General features: G+C 50.4%; 1 protein-coding gene across 3 annotated transcripts in view; it reads left to right on the top strand.

The window, feature by feature from the left end:
• Window positions 1-19,573, top strand: part of SLCO2B1 (solute carrier organic anion transporter family member 2B1) — a 114,553-nt gene that overhangs the window by 69,158 nt on the left and 25,822 nt on the right. For all 3 annotated transcript variants that reach the window (XM_014959532.1, XM_014959533.1, XM_014959534.1), the window contains exons 3-7: window positions 3,085-3,222; window positions 3,330-3,492; window positions 5,631-5,858; window positions 7,093-7,191; window positions 9,410-9,540. In XM_014959532.1, coding sequence (XP_014815018.1) covers window positions 3,085-3,222; window positions 3,330-3,492; window positions 5,631-5,858; window positions 7,093-7,191; window positions 9,410-9,540 — 759 coding nt within the window. The remainder of the gene's footprint in view (window positions 1-3,084; window positions 3,223-3,329; window positions 3,493-5,630; window positions 5,859-7,092; window positions 7,192-9,409; window positions 9,541-19,573) is intronic.

Below are 19,573 nucleotides of genomic sequence, written 5' to 3'. Positions count from 1 at the left end.
TCTCTTCCCACTGGCCTTGGCATCAGAGGGTGCCCCCCCGGCCCGTTTCATTTACAAGTATAGACTCAACCTTTGGGATTCAATCAAAACCAGGCTTGCAGGAGATTTAAACCCTGGTTCTTAGTGTCACACCCCTCTTTCAAGCCCATGTTAGGCTTGTAAGCACAGCCTGTACTTTGAGAGGGTGGAAAAGGTTGAGAGGTTTGTTTCCTGGGAGCTGATAAGCAGATATAATTTTATTTTAGTGTGTTGCCTTCATTCTTGACAACACTGCTGTTCTGCTGCTTCTCCTTCCCTTTGGTGGGAGCACGAAGAAGCAGGCTCTGCTGGCAGGGGAGGGTTTAGATGAAAGCAAGCTTTCTTTCTAGGGTTAGCCCTTCTGAGATCTCCTCGCAGGGCAGGAGAAGAGCATGTTTGTGGCCGTGCCCATATGACCTCTGGCAACTTGGAGATATTATCAGCATTTATGCCCTGTGCCTCTCGTGCAGAGCTGATCTTATCCTCGGCAGCAGTTGGTCCTCGGGGGAATTTCTCCCTCTCTTCACGAGAGTCAGGCTGGTGTCTCTCATGGTCTCTCCTTCCAGCTGTGAAGAACATCTTTCCGGACCATACAAGTTAGAGAAGCCAGATGTTTCGATCAGATACAGAAATGTAAACAAGCTGATTTTTGCCCCAGGATGAAATGCAGTGTCACGTGTGCAGCCAGAGACAAACAGGGTTATCTATCTCTCCAGCAGATCTAAAGTCCACCAGGCTGTTCCTTCTTTTCCTGGCAGATCACCAGCCGTGCTGTGACCTGATGGCTAACCAGCAAACAGCCCCTGGAGCCAGAAGAACTAGGGTCCTTGCCCGGTGCTGACACCAAACCAGTTCAAGTCCTTCACGGGGCCATCTCTCTTTTCTGTTCTTTCTGTTCTCTTTTCTCTGCCCATAGAATTTAGAATAAAATCACGGATTCCCAATCCGTTTTGACCTCCTGGGCTGAAGAGGTTGTGGTGGGGCGACTGCCAACATGCCGTGAAGGTCATGGATTTGGATACCCATTTGGGGCCGTGTGTTATGGATGCCTGGAAAAAATGAATCTGGCTTCAACATTTCCATCTGAACTCATGGATCCAGGAAACAGTGCCTGGACGTAGCCAGAACATCATGCAGGAACGGAGGAGTTTCAGCACAGCTGACTCTGGGAAAGCTTTCCTTTGGCTGGGTGACATTTTCCTAGTCCAAACACAGGGGTGACATGAGCCTGGGAAGGGGGAAAGTCCTGGATTGCCTCCTGCTTTGCATGATGCCAACACATCGCTTTTGGTGGTGGTACCCATTCCACGGTGCTCCAGCTCCCAGGGAGCCGAGGGGGTGTTTGGACCATCCCTTTTTTGTGCTGTAAATAGTCCCTCTGCTTACAGAGCAGTCCAGTTTGGCAGCGACCCTGCTTCAGCCCTGGATCAGAACGAGACATAGCAGAGGTCCAGGCCAGACTGAGCATCTCCTGGGCGAGACTCCTGCAAAACACGCAGAACCAGAGCAATGGGAAAGCGACTGGGAAAAGAGCTGCCAACAGCTTTGGGCAGCAGCCAAGGCCGAGGGCAGCTGCTTTGCAAGGACCCAGGGTTATTGAGGCTATCATTCAGTGAGATGGGTGGTCCATCTCCTTAGGGCATGCCACTGTTTGGGTTGCTTAGTTTATTTCAACTAATTTGTGGGCTGGAAGGATGCCCATGGAGAGCCACGTGGCAGCAGGGAAGGAGGTGGCTTGCCAGCTCCCTTCCTTTGCTGAGTACTTTGCAGAGCTGTGGATGGAGGGGTGGTGAAGTCCATCCCTCCTGGGACAGTTCTTTCAGCACTTGTGAAATTCTTCTGGGTGAGGAGCAGGAAGAGGGCGGCTGCCCTCAGTAAAGGTGGGGCAGATCAAGCCATGTGTTTGCTTGGGCAGTCAAGCACCAAGCTCTGGAGGAGATGAGGTCAGACGATTTTCTGGGAGATGACGGTCTTTGACAAGGTTTCCTTCTGGAAGTAGGAAAGAACCATCACGTTTTCCCAAAGGAGACGTGTCCTCTACATCCAGGCTTCGCAAGAAGGAAAAGAAAACGAAAAGTCTGAATTAGCCTCCCTGACCTTCTCCTGACTTTCTCTAAGGAAGCTGTTTGTTGCTGTGTTTGAAAGGGCTCATTCCTGTCCCAAAAGAACTCCTGCCAGCAGTGGGGATGGCTGCCTGCCTCGGGCTGGATGGGAGCAGGGAGATTGTGCAACCTCCCACTTCTGCTGCCGGATCTCGGGGCCCGGGCCAACACAAACTAGCAGTGACCCAACTGAAGTGGTCTACTTGTCCAAAGCCACTTTCAGCTGGACAAACTACACTCTGCTTGTAAATACTAACCCTAATGTCATTTTTGGCAGAGGGCTATTTAATGTCCCCAACCCAATTTCAGACGACCACTAATGGCAAGAGCGAAGGCAATATATCAAAGGCTCATGGTCAAAGGTTCATATTCAGTAATCGTGCCTTTGTGTGGGAGATGCCGTTTGTTATGTTGCAGCTGATCATAGAAACATAGAATGGTTTGGATTGGAGGGGACCTTAAAGACCATCCAGTTCCAACCCCCTGCCCTGGGCAGGGACACCTCCCACCAAGACCTCTCCAACCTGGCCTTGAACCCCTCCAGGTATGCAGCAGCCACAGCTTCTCTGGGCAACCTGGGCCAGGCTCTCACCACCCTCACACCAAACAAGTTCTTCCCCACATCTCAGCTCCATCTTCTTTCTTTCAGTGTCAAACCCTTCCCCCTTCTCCTATGGCTGCCCTCCGTGACCAAGAGTTACCCCACACAGTTTTCTTGGAGCCCCTTGAGGGACTGGAAGGGGCTCCAAGGTCTCCCTGGAGCTTCTCTTCTCCAGGCTGAACCCCCCCAACTCACTCAGCCCCCCCTCCCAGCAGAGGGGCTCCAGCCCTCCCAGCATCTCCTTGGCCTCCTCTGCCCCTGCTCCAAGGATCTCCGTGGCCTCCTCAGGCCCTGCTCCAAGTGGTCCATGTCCTACCCGTGCTTGCAGTAATCATGCTGGATGCTCTCTTTTTGTGTTGGCAGTTCTTCGTTTTCTGCCATGGGCTCCTGCAGCTCTCCCAGCTCCTGGTCTCCGGCTATCTGAAGAGCTCCATCTCAACCATCGAGAGACGATATGGCCTCTCCAGCCAGACGTCAGGGCTGCTGGCTTCCTTCAATGAGGTGAGACCAGCTTGATTCTCCTAGTCTACATGGCCAACTGGCTAACGCTCTTCCCATGCTCCCATCCTTCCCTTGTGAGACCTCTTGGTCTGTGTGTCCCGCTGCAGGTTGGAAACACGTTGCTGATCGTCTTCATAAGTTACTTCGGGAGCCGAGTGCACAGACCCCGGTTCATCGGCTGTGGTGCCATCCTCGTCTCCTTGGCCGGGTTCCTTATGTCTCTCCCCCACTTCATAACTGGACCCTACGAATATGACCAGTCCGTTGCCAGTAGGTACTCTAGGAACTAATTTCATGCCTTTTGGGACAGAAAAAGGAAATGATCTTCCCTCTAGGGGTTGGGAGCTGTAAGCTGTAGGTTTGTCCTCAAAGAATTTTAGATTTTCCGAGAATGAAATCGTCTCAGTCCTGAGTGGCAACAACTGATGATGGGAAGTAGAGCCAGGGAACCAGCTGGAACCACAAGAAAGGGCACAAAACCCACCCAAACATAGGCTGTGCCTCTGATTCCCCTTGTCTTCTGCACATCCCTGCAGCAAAGACCAGGTAGCGTGAAGGTCTTCTCCAACCATTGGAGCTCCCCCTTTCTGTAAGTTCAGGCAAGTTTCCCTCATGCACGTGAACTTCTCCCTTCTTTTCATAGTGTAGATAAGATAAGGTCTCATGAACTCTGAAAACCTTTATAGGAAGGAAACAAGAGGTATGGAAGGAGCTGGACTCAAGCCAGCTTTGGGGGTGAAAAGAGGGCAGCTTTGGGGTGAAAGGCTGTTGAATGCAATGAATGCAACTGGTTTCCCACCTAACTTCACCTGCTTGTGGGGCACCTTGCCTGTCTTCCCCTGTCCAGCTGAGCCATCTTTTAAGGGGATGCTTTGAGATTTTAGGCCCCACCAGAAAAATCAACCTCTTGTGAAAGAAACACGCAGGTGTAAATCACTTGTGGAGGAGCAGGTCAGGGTGGGTTTGGGATTTTCTTCCTGAAAGAAGGAGAAGGGATGAGAAAAGAAAGAAAGGAGAAAAACACTTTCTTGTTACCCTCCTAAATCCAGCCACGAAGCTCCAGGAAATCATTTAGAAACCTCCACTAAACAGCTTTTTTCTGGCTCAGCAGAGAGAGAGCAGCTAGTTCACTCAGCTGCAGCCACTGAAGGACAATCACTTGTGGAGGAGCAGGTCAGGGTGGGTTTGGGATTTTCTTCCTGAAAGAAGGAGAAGGGATGAGAAAAGAAAGAAAGGAGAAAAACACTTTCTTGTTACCCTCCTAAATCCAGCCACGAAGCTCCAGGAAATCATTTAGAAACCTCCACTAAACAGCTTTTCTCTGGCTCAGCAGAGAGAGCAGTTAGTTCACTCAGCTGCAGCCACCGAAGGAAGATTTAGTAGGTGAATAATTCAAGGCTGCAAACAGGGCTCAGGTGCTAATGATAGTTTGGAAACAATTAGCCATGCCTTTCAGGAGTGCCTGGTGCAGGTGGCCCTGTGTCGAGCCCTCAGAGTTGCATATGATTTGGGGCATAACCATGGAAAACCTGCTATAAACACCCTCCCTCTTCCCCCAGCATTTTAAGGAAGACAAGGATGCTAGACTCAGCACTTTGCCAGCTTCTTAAAACAAGTTCACATTTCCTGAGTAGAAGGAGTTAGTATTTCACGAAATCTGCGGTTTTGCTCAGTTACCTTTATTGCAAGATCTATCAAAGCTCCTGGAAGGGACCTCACCTCTCCTTTTTCCAGAGGTGGCTTTTCATGGCACATATATCCACCTCTCTGTGAACATCTGCACAGTAATCTTTGCACTTTATTTGCATTATCTTCCACCAATATTTCCCTTTTGACATCTATTGAGTGCATATCTATGTGTTTGCTGCTGTTTTAGAATCATGGAGTGGTTTGTGTTGGAAGGGACCTTAAAGATCATCTCGTTAAGAGTCCCTGCCCAGCTTTCCTGGAGCCCCCCCCCTTTAGGGAATGGAAGGGGCTCCAAGGTCTCCCTGGAGCCTTCTCTTCTCCAGGCTGAACCCCCTCAACTCTCTCAGCCTGCAAACAAGTTCTTCCCCACATCTCATCTCCATCTCCCCTCTTTCAGGGTCAAACCCTTCCCCCTCCTCCTAGGGCTCCCCTCCCTGATCCGGAGTCCCTCCCCAGCTTTCCTGGAGCCCCTTGAGGGACTGGAAGGGGCTCCAAGATCTCCCCGGAGCCTTCTCTTCTCCAGGCTGAACCCCCCCAACTCTCTCAGCCTGTCCTCCCAGCAGAGGGGCTCCAGCCCTCAGAGCATCAAAGCTTAGGGTCATCAAAGGCCAGCAGAGGGGCTCCAGCCCTGGGAGCATCAAAGCTTAGGGTCATCTAAGTCTTAGGGAAGCTCTTTCTCCAGACCCAGCTCCTTAAACCTGCTCCCCTTGTCATCACAGGCATCTTCAGCAACACTACCGACCTGTGCCAGCCCGAGGTTGGAAGTTCCTGGGGGAACCTCAGCGACACTGGCTGCACCCCACATGCTGCCCGGGAGAACCATGAGGTCCTCCTTGTCATGTTCATTGCCCAGGTGCTGCTGGGCATCGGCGGCGTCCCCATCCAGCCCTTCGGGATCTCCTACATCGACGACTTCGCCAGTGAGAGGAACTCCCCCCTCTATTTAGGTAAGGCTGAGGAAAGAGGGGAGAGGAGAATTAGCCTTCTATAGCAAGACCAGACAGTAATAATCGTCTGTAATGAGAGCAGAGCTTCCGATAGCCCTTCTGCTGTTCCCAGTGCTAGGAAGATTTCTGCAAAAATAGTTTACCCGCTTCAAGCTTGGACAGCCCAGGAGTGCTGGAAAACACGATTTAGGAGAGATGCTGGGATTTTTTTGGCCTGAGATAATAACCGTGTCCTCGTCCAAAAAGGCTTTAACAGGGAGAAGAGGAATAATCTGACCTCCGTGTTTGTAGGGGACAGCTAAGGGCTCAAGATGCAGCAACAAAGACATTGTTTAGATATAGGGAAAATTATAGGATTTAAAAAAAAGCAGGATCAACCATCTGGGTGGTGGGAAAGTATCCTTCAGCAGAGAACAGCTTGGGTATACACCTAAAAGGGATGTCCCAGGGTGGTGGGATGGACAAGATGGTCCTTGTGGGTCCTTCTAGCCCTTTTCAGGTGTCTATCTGTGATGGAATTTTTAATTTAATGGGACAGAAAGGGTGGCTCAAAGCCAGGTCGTTACTGCCAAAAGACTGGAAGTCTTGTGCTCTGGTAGATGCTCCAAAACAACAGCTTGGGTATACACCTAAAAGGGATGTCCCAGGGTGGTGGGATGGACAAGATGGTCCTTGTGGGTCCTTCTAGCCCTTTTCCAGCTGTCTATCTGTGATGGATTTTTTAATTTAATGGGACAGAAAGGGTGGCCCAAAGCCAGGTCATTACTGCCAAAAGACTGGAAGTCTTTTGCTCTGGTAGATGCTCCAAACCTCTGCACCATATTTAAAAGGATCCCCTGTAAGATAAGAGTAGATTCTTACACATGTTTACTTTTTTTATCAGTAATTCCCATGGGAGTGTTTGCTGATAACTTTTATCTCCTTAACCTTGTAAAAAACCTTGGCATTTCCTGGATTTTTTATGCCAAGGGGCACACTGTGTTCCTGGGTGTGTTTCAAGTCTTTCTAGAAGGGTTGAAGAAAAGTGGCAGGAAAGATCTGAGTTTTGCAACACCTTCCTTGCCAGGAGAGTGTAGAAAGCATGTTATCCTCCAAAAGGTGGGAGATAAGGAAGCTGCAAAGGAAATGGCCTGTGCTGGAGGCAGATGGGATGGACCCTGGTTCATCGCAGTCCTGTCTTGAGGCACCTCCTGTCCCCCCGAGGTCCCTTCATGCCCCTCTCTCCCCTCTGCAGGCATCTTGTTCTCCGTGACCATCATCGGGCCGGGGGTGGCCTTCATGCTGGGCTCTGCCATGCTGCGTTTCTACGTTGACATCGACAAAGTCGACAGAGGTGAGTGAAGGTGCCCTCAAAGAGCCACCCATCACCCTTTGCATGCCATTTATTGAGCCTGCAGTGGTCTGGCCCCACTCTGGGTATCCTAACCCCCGGCCCCTCTCTGAGCATCTCAACCCCTATCTCCTCTCTGAGCATCCTGACCCCCAAGGGATAAGGGTGCAACCTGCAGGGCTGACCATGCTGCGTTTCTACGTTGACATCGACAAAGTCGACAGAGGTGAGTGAAGGTGCCCTCAGAGAGCCACCCATCACCCTTCACATCAACCCCCGGCCCCTCTCTGAGCATCTCAACCCCTATCTCCTCTCTGAGCATCCTGACCCCCAAGGGATAAGGGTGCAACCTGCAGGGCTGACTCTCTTTATCACTTCCATCACCTGGGGATGCTCTGGGACCAGTCCAATCAGTGCTGGGGTGGAAGGCCCAAATAAGCAGGTCCTTCCCACCCATCTCCGTGTCACACACACATCTGCAGGGTTAAATCTGGCCCCATGGCTGCTGCATTTCAGTCAGGGCTTTCTCCTCCTTCAGACCTGGGGATCCCTCACCCCTGGGCTGCTGCCAGGTCTGGTTAGGGAGAGATTCCCACCTGAATCCGATTTTCATCCTTCTACAATTTTTCTGCCATATGCCAGCAACAGCAGTGGCAGCATTTTGCCAGCACCGGGGAAGAGTGAGGATGTGGAGGATGAGCAAAACCCAGAGAGAAACACAAAAGAGAAAGATGGAGGGGAGAAGTAAGAGAGAAGGAATGGATTGTGGGTACTAGGACCCTGAGATGTGAAGAAGCAGTGGGAAGGATAGGCTGAAAACCAGTAGAAGAGAAATGCTGGATAGGGCAAGAAAGGAGCATGAAAGGAATTTCCCTTTCAAATGTCTTCTCTTGAGCTGTGTGATTAAAGCACTTGTGACTAAAGTCCTGGGTGGTCTTTAAGGTCCCTTCCCACCCAAACCATTCTATGATTATGTGAACTGAAGGAAAGTGGTTGGGAGAAAGGGGTGTAAACTCTATTAAAACATTTTTTTAAGATTGGCTTCCATTGGTCAAGCTGCAAACCAGGCCTTGAATGGTGGACCAGACTGGTGGGCAGCGCTCCAGATTCCAAGTCCTGCTGTGAACAGGGAGTCCTTGTGCGGGCAGGCAGACTGTAGACAACTAAACCAGAGCTCTTGCATGCAGAAAGTTGATTGGAGTTAACTCCATTATAATTTTAAGAAAGGATTTTCCCTTCTGTCTTGACAAACATCATGCTGGATGGGGCTTTGATCAACCTGGCCTAGTGGGAGGTGTCTCTTCCCCTGGCAGGGAGTTGGAACCTAATGATCTTTAAGGTCCCTTCCAAATCTAACCATTCTATGATTCTATGGCTTAATCCCCTTGAACGAGTATTTCCAAGCTTTTTCAAAACATGGGGATCCCTTCTCTGAAAAAGCTGTTATGGGGATGCTTTCCTTTGCCTTTCCAGCTCTGGGACATCCCTGTCCCAGTTACCTCCATCCAAAGGGCTGAGTGGGTTCTCAGATGCCTTGGTGATAATGAAGAACGAAATGTGATTTAGCACCGTGGGATGAGCCAGGTGCAAATGCTGCTCAGACCCCAAAACAGATGGTCACCAGGTTGGGAGCCACCACTCTGGTGCACACTGATGACTGGGATGACTGGGGTCATTCCTGGGATGACAGGTTACTGATGGAGAGGGAACAGCAGAGGCTACAAAGATGATGAGGGGACTAGAACATCTCTCTTAGGAGGAAAGGCTGAGGGACTTGGGTCTGTTTAGTCTGGAGAAGGCCGAGGGGGGATCTGATCAACACCTCTAAATCCTTAAAGGGTGGGTGTGAGGAGGATGGGGCCATTCTTTTTTCAGTGGTGCCCAGGGACAGGACAAGAGGAAACGGGCACAAACTTGAACATAAGAAGTTCCGTCTCAACATGAGGAGGAACTTCTTTCCTGTGAGGGTGGCAGAGCCCTGGCAGAGGCTGCCCAGAGAGGTGGTGGAGTCTCCTTCTCTGGAGACATTCCAACCCCTCCTGGACACGTTCCTGTGGGACCTGCTCTGGGTGACTCCGCTCTGGCAGGGGGTTGGACTGGATGATCTCCAGAGGTCCCTGCCAACCCCACATCATTCTGTGATTCATCACCATCCCTTTGGTGCACTGTGGTCCCTCCGCTCACCTTTGATGTAATGCCCATTTCTCTATTTGTCTTGCAGATGATGTCCAGCTCACGAACAAAGACCCCCGGTGGGTTGGCGCCTGGTGGCTTGGTTTCCTGGTAGCAGCCAGTCTGGTGGCCATATCTGCAGTGCCTTACTTCTTCTTCCCCCGGGAAATGCCGAAAGAGGTAGGAAAGAGAGAGAGGTTCTGCAAGATTGCCTTTTTTTGGCGTTGCAGGCAAATACGCTGTTCCTCCATCATCACCAGTGTTGGGATGCTGGGAAGTGCCACTCTGGAAGTGGTCCTGCAGTTTATAGCTGCGTCCAAAAGTCAGGTGTGAACAGTGGTTTGCTCTCATCTCCCATGTCCGAAGCTCTTGGAGATACTTAGTGAAACCCAACATGGTGCAAGCAGCTTAATGGATGTGATAATTTCCTTGGTGGGGCACTGAAGCAGCACCCATGTGTTGGTTCCTCTGCAGAGGAACATATAGCACTGGGTAAGCCCTGTGTGGGTTGAAGTCCTTCTCATATCCTTCCTCCTGGCTCACCTGGAGGTGCCCTAGGGAGGTTCCCTAGGGAAGCAATGGTCCTACTCGTGCTGCATCTTGAACTAGATGATCTTTAAGGTCTCTTCCAACCTAAACCATTCTACCACCTCTTTTGGGAGGCAGTGGGAGATGCTGCACCGATGGCACTTGCTTTCCTTGAAGAGCAGCCACGTGCAGCCAATGAGGAAATCGGTCCCAGTTCCTTGGAAATATGGATATTGCATCAGGAGCTTTTCCTTAGAAGTTGTTTGTACCTTGGGAGTGTTTGGAATATTGAGGCTGGAGGGCAGGTTGTCTCATTTCCACCGCAGAAGCCCCTTCTCCCTCTCCAGAAGGGGGTTAGATTCTGCTCCAGCATCTAGCTTCACCCACCACCTCTTCTCACCGAGACCTCTTTGCTGGCCAAAAAAAGGATTTTAGACACTTCCCAGCCCCTGAGCCCTGGCTCTGTAAAGCCCTCAGAGCTGTCTGGCAGGGAAAAAAGCCTTTAGCAGCCTGAAATTGTTATTGCAAGCCAAACTCTGCCTGCTTGGGGGCAGTTTGCTCGGGGGATGCTCGTCCCTGTCTCTCACCGGACCCTGCTGGTGGGGACCCCACTTTGCTCTGTGTTTGCTACTGAGGGTTTTTTTTAACTTCTTTGGAGCCCTCCCGAGTGCCTCAGTGCTCCAGCCAAGACGTGAAACAGCTCATGAGGTTCTCAAGTGCTTCGCTGGCTGCGGGACCCGCTTTTCTGGCAACCGGGGCGTGGGGAGGAATAATACCAAAACAAATTGTTCTTTTAGAGGAGGCACCACGCTATGGTTTTGAGCATTACTGAAGTCGCCAGGACGCGCTTAAGTAGGTGGAATTGCACTCCTCTCCGTGTCTTGCCCGTACTCTAGCTTGCCTAATTGCCTTTCGCCCTGGGGCAGCGTCGAAACTTTCTTGTCTAAACAAGTCCCTGCAGCGTCTGGCGTGTAATAACTCTTTGTTCTGCCTGAATTTCCACAGGAATGAGTGATTCTTAGGGATATTCGGGCTTCACCTGCCTGGGACAATGTGGCCAGGTGTACCAGTTGCTCTTCTGGGGATATAATGGTCTACTCCTGGGTTTTTTACACTGTGAGGTTGGCAAAGGTGCTGTGGTCCTGCGAGGAAATGGGGTGGAAAATGCTCATCCAGGGAAATACTGAGTGCAGTGTGGCTGATTTATCCTCCCGAAGCTCGGTTGACTTTAAAGTCATTAGGGATGATCTATATCAGCAGAACCTGCTCGGTGTGCAAGAGTGGCACACTACATCTTTGGGGAAACGTTCTTTATTAGGGCTGATGGGAATATTAATTTCATAAATGGCTCCTTGAGAGAAAATAATGTACTTCAAACTACCTTATGTCTTTTTTTTTTTTTGCAAGCGCTGCACTCTGGTCAGTCGGAGCAGGTTTGAGGAGTTTAAGGAGGGATTGGTATTGATATTGATATTGATTTTAAAGAAGCAGCAGGAAGGTTTCACCTTGCTCTGCTGGCTGGTATCTGCAGGGAATGCTCCCACTTGGCTGAGCACCCATTGATCCCTTTGCAGCCCAGATCTTCCTGAATTTCTCCCCATTTCCCCCAGAGAGATTTTGAAAACTGTTTACTGTAAAAAAAAAATAATAGGAAAATAATCTAAGGGATGGCCAAAGGGTGGAAGACATCAGGCCCAGCAGAACCAGCTTGTGCCCGTTGCACGGGGGTGTCACCACCACCACCAGTAGACATAGGCCCTGCTTAAATAAATAATAACAAAAATCCTCTTTAGAAACTTTACCAGATGCTGTTCTCGGTAAAACATCTGTCTGCTGTGGGAGCACTCAAAGCATCATAGGAAAGCCTGCGTTATCACGGGTGATTTTCTGTAGGTATAGCAGAAAAAACCCAATTATAAATCACCTTCTCTTGCTACTTTCACTTGAGTAAATCAGTGTTTGGCCAAGGGTATAAGAATGACCGTTTTCTCATCATGAAAGGCAGCCCTTTTTCCTCTCCAGTGAGCTGGAAGCAGCGGCATCGCTAAGGCCACTGAGTTACAGAATCATAGAATCACATGGGGTTGGAAGGGACCTCTGGAGATCATCCAGCCCAACCCCCTGCCAGAGCAGGGCCACCCAGAGCAGGTCCCACAGGAACGTGTCCAGGTGGGGTTTGAATGTCTCCAGAGAAGGAGACTCCACCACCTCTCTGGGCAGCCTCTGCCAGGGCTCTGCCACCCTCAAAGTGAAGAAGTTCCTCCTCATGTTGAGATGGAACTTCTTACATTCAAGTTTGTGCCCATTTCCTCTTGTCCTGTCCCTGGGCACCACTGGAAAAAGCCTGGCCCCATCCTCCTGACACCCACCCTTTAAGTATTTATAGCCATTGATCAGATCCCCCCTCAGTCTTCTCCAGACTAAAAGACCTCAGCCTTTCCTCCTCAGAGAGATGCTCCAGGCCCCTCATCGTCTTTGTAGCCTCTGCTGTACCCTCTCCAGCAGTTCCCTGTCCTTCTGGATCTGGGGAGCCCAGAACTGGTCCCAGTGCTCCAGCTGGGGCCTCCCCAGGGCAGAACAGAGGGGGAGGATGACCTCTCTCGATCTGCTGGTCACACTCTTCTTGATGGCTCCCCAGGATTCTCTTGGCCTTCTTGGCCACCAGGGCACATTGCTGGCTCATGGTCATCCTATTGTTCACCAGGACTCCTAGGTCTTTACCGCTGTTGAGCTTGTTTGAGCTGTGGTTCCCCTTCAGAAGAGCATCAGCCAGGGATGTATTGCAAAACCCTGCATGGGTTGGTTGGGGAGAGCTGGTGGGATGTGCAAAAGCAGGAAGGAAATGTGTGTTTCCAGCCACAAAAGCTCAGCTCTGACCCTGCTTTCGCCTTCCTCTGCCCTAGCCGACCCTTTCCTGGTAGGTCCCCAACATCACGGTGGCTCATGCTGTGGTTTTAGGGGTGCTTCCAGGTTTTTCTCTCACTGCACAGAGCAGAGCTGCCTTTTCTTCTTGGGCTTGGCCCTGGTTGGGGACGGAGATGTGGCGTTGCAGCGAGGAAAGGTGGGATCCCCATGGCAGCTCTGCAGCACAAAGCCCCTTCCCAACACACTGCAGAGAGGAAGGGAGGGATAGGGTCAACACAGGGTTTTACAGACCAGCAGATCAAGAAGAACGGACATTGTGATAACCTTTGGGTCAACCCTGTCTAAATACAGCTGCAGCTTCAAAGACTGTCAGCATTTCCTTGGCTGCCTTCGGTTTCAGGGTTTCTGCCTGTCCAAAGCAGGAAAAAAGCCATCAGTAGCAGAGCAACCAAAAGCTGCAAGCACTTGAAGGCATCAGCTGGGCTTCCCCCCATGTTTGTAAAGCCCCAGCACAACATCTTACCCCCAACAAACACCCTCAGGCACAGCAGCCATAATGACACGTGGGAAAAGCAGAGAGCTGCTCTGTCCACAGAGATGTTTCTGCACCACCAGCTCTGGGCTTCATTTCTGGAGGCCCCAAAGGAATTTCAGGTGCCCCAGGCCAAGCTGTCCTTGTGCCACTTGTTCTCTGCAGACCCCTGGGACCATCCGTGTCTCAGCAGATGATGAGGCTGCCTGGGAATAACGTGTCCACACTGAGCTGTGGGTACTTTTTCCTGCTGCAGAGTCCACCAAACGAGATCCCCGTAGCAAAGATTGGCCCATGGCTCAGTCCTTCTCACTGCCGAAGACAACATTTCTCTTCTTTCATTCTCATCCTACCTTAATTTGCCTTTCCTGAGCCCTTGGTGGTTTCTCCAGACCGAGGACTGTCCTCCTCAATGGGCATCATCCAGCAAACACTCAATACAGCACAGCCCTTGATTTATTTGGAGACTTATTTGCCTCTTCTCGTCAGCCAAGACAGATCTAGATTATTTACTCTACAACCGCATTCCAGCTTTACCTTTATTCAATAGCCTCTTTCTTTGACGTTCCTGGAATGACTCGTGCACTTAATGTTAACATTGATGAGAAGAAGAGTTGGCTCTTTTGATCTTTTTTTCATAAATCAATCACTCCAGACCCAGAACATTTTTTTTTTTCCTCTGCTTTGAAATTTGTCAGTAAGTTTCTTGCACCCAGGTATCCTGAATAGTCCTGTTTGAGGGATGGTCACAGCAAAGCTATAAAGTTGTATGATCTCAGGCAGGTGATAAGGATAAAGCTGTTACTGGACAAACCGTTTCCAGTCAAGACCAGGATTTTTTTTTCCCAATAATTCCAGTTTAATCCTGCCTCCATGAGCCTTAACCATTTCTTGGGGTTGTGGAATGGAAACTATCAATTTTCCAGTTGCCGCCATGAGCCTTAACCATTTCTTGGGGTTGTGAAATGGAAACTATCAATTTTCCAGTTGCCAAGTAGCCAAAGTTTAGCTCATGTTTTACCATCTATCCCTGGAAATATCATGGTATCCTAACCCAGGTGGTTGCATTCTGTCTGCTGAAGGCTTTTCCTTGTGCTTTTGCTTGGGCACAGTGTCTGTCTGTCTGTCTGTCCTGCCGTCTTACCAGCTGTTGCCCTGCAGCTGGTGAAGCACCTCCCCAGCCCCTCCGGCTCTGCAGGTGACAGGGAAAGGGTTTGAAGAAGGGAAAAGGTGCTCTGGGGAGCACCTGAAACAAAAGGAGGAGCATCTCCCTTGCTCAGCATTTCTCCTGAGCAAGATCCGTCTTGTCCGGTTGAAATTTCACCCTGTGACACTCCAAAGTCAACGCAGAACCAAACAGCTCCCGAGGGGGTGAGTGACAGTTCCTCCTCACCCTGAAAAGAAAGCCTCTCCCGTAGTGTCAGCGCATGTCATCTGCAAACAGATGCCTCGTGAGAAAGCTTGGATGGATTTTATGGGAATTGGGTCTACATGTCACAGGGGTATCCAAGCCCTGGTGGCTCCGATTCGCTGTTATGCAATCCCCTCTGGATATAAAGCATCCACCTCGAGGGCTGGGTCCAGTTTTGGGCCCCTCACCACAAAAAAGGACCTTGAGTCCTTCTGGGCTGCAAGTGCCCACTGCCTGCTCATGTCCAGCTTCTCCTCCACCAGCACCCCCAAGTCCCTTTCCTCAGGGCTGCTTTCTAATCCCTCACCTCCCAGTCTGTACTGATGGTGAGGATTGTTCTGGCCCAGGTGCAGAACCTTGCATTTGCTCTTGTTGAACCTCATGAGTAGCCAAAGTTTAGCTCATGTGTTACCATCTATCCCTGGAAATATTATGGTATCCCAACCCAGGCAGTTGCATTCTGTCTGCTGAAAGCTTTCCCTTGTGCTTTTGGTTGGGCACAGTGTCTGTCTGTCTGTCCTGCCGTCTTACCAGCTGTTGCCCTGCAGCTGGTGAAGCACCTCCCCAGCCCCTCCGGCTCCACAGGTGACAGGGAAAGGGTTTGAAGAAGGGAAAAGGTGCTCTGGGGAGCACCTGAAACAAAAGGAGGAGCATCTCCCTTGCTCAGCATTTCTCCTGAGCAAGATCCGTCTTGTCCAGTTGAAATTTCACCCTGTGACACTCCAAAGTCAACGCAGAACCAAACAGCTCCCGAGGGGGTGAGTGACAGTTCCTCCTCACCCTGAAAAGAAAGCCTCTCCCGTAGTGTCAGCGCATGTCATCTGCAAACAGATGCCTCGTGAGAAAGCTTGGATGGATTTTATGGGAATTGGGTCTACATGTCACAGGGGTATCCAAGCCCTGGTGGCTCCGATTCGCTGTTATGCAATCCCCTCTGGATATAAAGCATCCACCTCGAGGGCTGGGTCCAGTTTTGGGCCCCTCACCACAAAAAAGGACCTTGAGTGGCTGGAGCATGTCCAGAGAAGGGCAACGGAGCTGGTGAGGGCTCTGGAGCACAAAGAGAAGGGTCTGGAGAACTTCTGAGGGAGCTGGGGGTGTTGAGCCTGGAGAAAAGGAGGCTGAGGGGAGACCTTCTGGCTCTCTCCAACTCCCTGACAGGAGGGTGTAGCCAGGGGGGGTCTCTTCTCCCAAGGAACAGGCCATGGGACAAGAGGAAACGGCCTCAAGTTGCCCCAAGGGAGGTTTAGGCTGGAGCTTGGGAAGAATTTCTTCCTGGAAAGGGTTGTGAAGCCTTGGCAGAGGCTGCCCAGGGCAGTGATGGAGTCACCATCCCTGGAGGGATTTTGGAGCCGGGCAGATGTGGTGCTGAGGGACATGGGTCAGTGGTGGGTTTGTTAGTTTTGGGTTGCTGGTTGGACTTGATGACCTTGAAGGTCCCTTCCAACCTCAACCATTCTGTGGTCAGTCCATCTCATCAGTGATTTCTTCCCAAGCCTCAGCAGTAGATGCTTTCAGAAATCTATTGCATGTTGCAAAGCATGGTGTCTAATCTCCTGTCTATGCTTTAGCCTTTAGTTTATTTTTCTGATTAAATATTTTTCCCTACTCATTGCATATTGGCCTCGTTATAGAAAGCTTTCTTTTCGCTGGGTGAGGGATGCTGGCTAACCCTCTGCTACCAGAGATCTCCAGCCCAGAAGCTCAGCTCTTCACCCATCCCAACCACAAGCTGGTTTTCCTAGTGGTTTACTGGTCTGGATCTGGTCTCCAGTCATGGTGCAGAGGGGTCTGCACTTCCCCAGCTCTCCCAGAAACAATGTCCTCAGTTCTTCCTCACTTACCCCTTCCACAATCACACCATAGGGTTATGGAGATAGATCTTGGAGCTATTTGTCATTCTCTTCCTCTCATTTCCAGCGTTTCCTGCTGTGCAGCAGACATTATTTTTAAACCCCAAGTGCACAGCTGTGCCCTTTCCACTAAGTTTGGTGCAGTTTCTGTTATTTCAGCCCTCCACATGCCTAGTTTTTGCCCACACTATCCCATCTCACTCTGTGAGATGGGACAATTCCCACCTTCCTTTTCCAAACCATTCCATGATTCTGTGATTCTATGATAGAATCATGGATGGTTTGGATCAGAAGGGACCTTAAAGGTCATCAGGATCACCTCAAATGTTTGGACATGATAAGCTCTGGGTGGTCCTGCTTTGGCAGGGGAGTTGGACTAGATGATCTCTATGGTCCCTTCCAACTCTAAAAATTCAGTGAAATTCAGTGACATTGCATTTTCTGCTGGAGGTGACGTTGCCTGGCAAGGTCCAGGCAAAACCTGTTCCTCAGGTGTCATAGAAAAAGATTTGTGATGAGGAGAAGCTCCTGCACGTCAAATGCAGCCAGGAACCCTCCTGCCCTGCCCTGAGGATGATCCACGAATGCTGGTGCTGCTCTTGGCTACATCATAGAATCACAGAATGGTTTGGGTTGGAAGGGACCTTCAAGATCATTGAGTTCCAACCCCCCTGCCCTGGGCAGGGACACCTCCCACCAGACCAGGTTGCTCAAAGCCCCATCCAGCCTGGCCTGGAACACCTCTAGGGATGGGTAATACAGGATTGCACCAGCATTTCCAAGCCTGCAAGGAGCCTTCTGCCCTGAATGGGGGTCCTTGGGGACTTCCCAACCCGTGGAAGGTATTTTCAGGGTGCAAAGAGCTGCCAGCTCTGTCTGGGGTTGTCCCCAGGGCTCCCGGTTGGCATCTCAGGTCTGGTGTGGTGGGACAACGATGGGGCAACGAGTGGGCCCTTCTGTGCAGGCAGAGACATTGTGCAACGGTGCTGGGGAAGTGAAAAATAACTTCTCCAGTTTCTGTCTCGGGACAGATGGCCAACGTTCATACAAACCCTCCCACGTTTATCCAGCAGTGACCCCGGCACGCTCCCAGGGCAGGCAAAAAAGCTGAAATGAAAATAACTGATGGAGAACTCTCTGAAACGCCTGCTCCAGTTTGGGTTACCCGTTAGGAGGGAAAGGTTAAAAAGCAGGAGACGGGGAAATCTAAGACTTCCTTTGGAAACTTTCCCTCCTGGGGCTGCGATGCTCTTGAGGCTGCCTCATTACACTTCTTAAAGCACCAGCAAAGGCTGAAAATACAAGGCATTATTCGGGGAGCAACTGGGGGGGCAGGGTGTAGTGGTGCCACTGGCATATTTTACGGGAATGGGCTGGTTCTCTATGCTGAGATTTCCCCCAGGAGAGCTTTAAAGACAGCCACAAACAGTGGATAAAAATAATCATCCCGTTTCGCGTGAGCAAGGTGCCCATCGGCTGGTTATTTTAGCACTCGAGGAAACAGGGTCCCCGGTGGGACCCACTCTCACAGGAAGAGGCATAATGAAGTGTTTGTAGGGAGCCTGACCTTGTCAGGAGGAAAATAATTATTTTTTTTCTTTTTTTTCCGAGCTTTGCAGTTTTACAGTTTGTTTGTTTAACATGGAAATAGCTTCTCTGACCTTATTTTTCACGGAGCCGGGAGCAAGGAGCTCTGCACAGCCAGAGGAAAACTCTGCAGAAGCCTCAAATTAAGCAAGGAAAACCTCTCTGTCACAGAGCAGGTTATGTATCCTGTTTTTTCCAGTGGTGTATTTGAAGAAAACCAGAATCCCAGCACCTCTGGCTGCCCTTTTTGCAGGTGCAAGAGGTGGAAGAGTGAAGGCAGGAGCCTGGCTCCCAGGCAAGTTGCCTTTGGTTGCCTCCAAAGCGAACCCAGGTCTCAGCCCTGCACAGTCAAACCCGATTTATTCATGTCTGTGCAGGGAAACAGGGGCTTTCCCCAGGTTGAGGTCAGGTTAGGGATGCTCTTCCTTTCTTTCAGGAAGAAATTTTTTCAGTCTGAGACTGGTGAGACCCTGGCCCAGGTTGGCCCATCCCTGGAGGGGTTCAAGGCCAGGTTGGAGGGGGCTTGGAGCAACCTGCTCTGGTGGGGAGGTGTCTGGATGGAACTGGATGGTCTTCAAGGTCTCTTCCAATCTAAACCAGTCTATGATTTCACAATTCTATGATTCTATGGTGAGTGCCAGTCCCTCCACAGCCTGCTTTCCCAGCGTGTGAACATCATCCCTGCTTCATCCCAGAGGAAAATGCATTTCTCCATCCTTTCAGGCAGCAAAAAAACATATAAATGTAATTTGTGGGGCCAAGCCAGTGCGAGGAGAGGAGATTTCCTCCTCCTCAAGGGCTCTGCTCCATGTACAGCTGCTCCTCGGGCGGGTGGCAAGCCAGCAGATGTGCACAGAGACATCCCATTTGCAAGGGTCATGCTCATGACAGGCATCCCAGACTGTGGAATTTGGGGCGATTTTAACATTTTTTCTTCTTTTTTTTTTTTTGGGCGAGCAGACAGTGGCCGGCAGACTGTCAGCTCTCTGAAGTACAAACAGCTGGATGCTGAGAAAGCCACAGTCAGTAACAGCTTGAACATATTTTTGGAAAACACTGCCGTTTAAGAGCAGGGAGAAGAGACCCCGTAATATAATTGAAAAGCCAAAGGAAGCTGGATTTTATCTTTGCATTCGAAAAATGTATTAAGCCCCGAGCTCTATCAATAAAAACCATGAAAGGAGTTTTATTGCTGCTGCCTTGTAGCGACGCTTCAGAAAGAGAACGTGGCATTGGCAGAGCCAGGACATTTTGACCTCTCTGATGTTTAATAATCCGTCTCGGTTTGAAAGGAAAAGAGATCATTTTAGCCTCTCCGGTTCTCCCCGTGAATTGAGAACATCTAATTTCTGGTGAATGAGACTCATTTGTCTGACTCATATTAAACTTGTGCCGAGAGTTGCAGCAGTGCCGTGGCTGAGCTGATGGTGGGATGTT

Source organism: Calidris pugnax, unplaced genomic scaffold (assembly GCF_001431845.1).
Source record: "Calidris pugnax isolate Ruff unplaced genomic scaffold, ASM143184v1 scaffold319, whole genome shotgun sequence".
NCBI classification, from domain to species: domain Eukaryota; kingdom Metazoa; phylum Chordata; class Aves; order Charadriiformes; family Scolopacidae; genus Calidris; species Calidris pugnax.
This window is presented reverse-complemented; position numbering and strand designations above follow the sequence as displayed.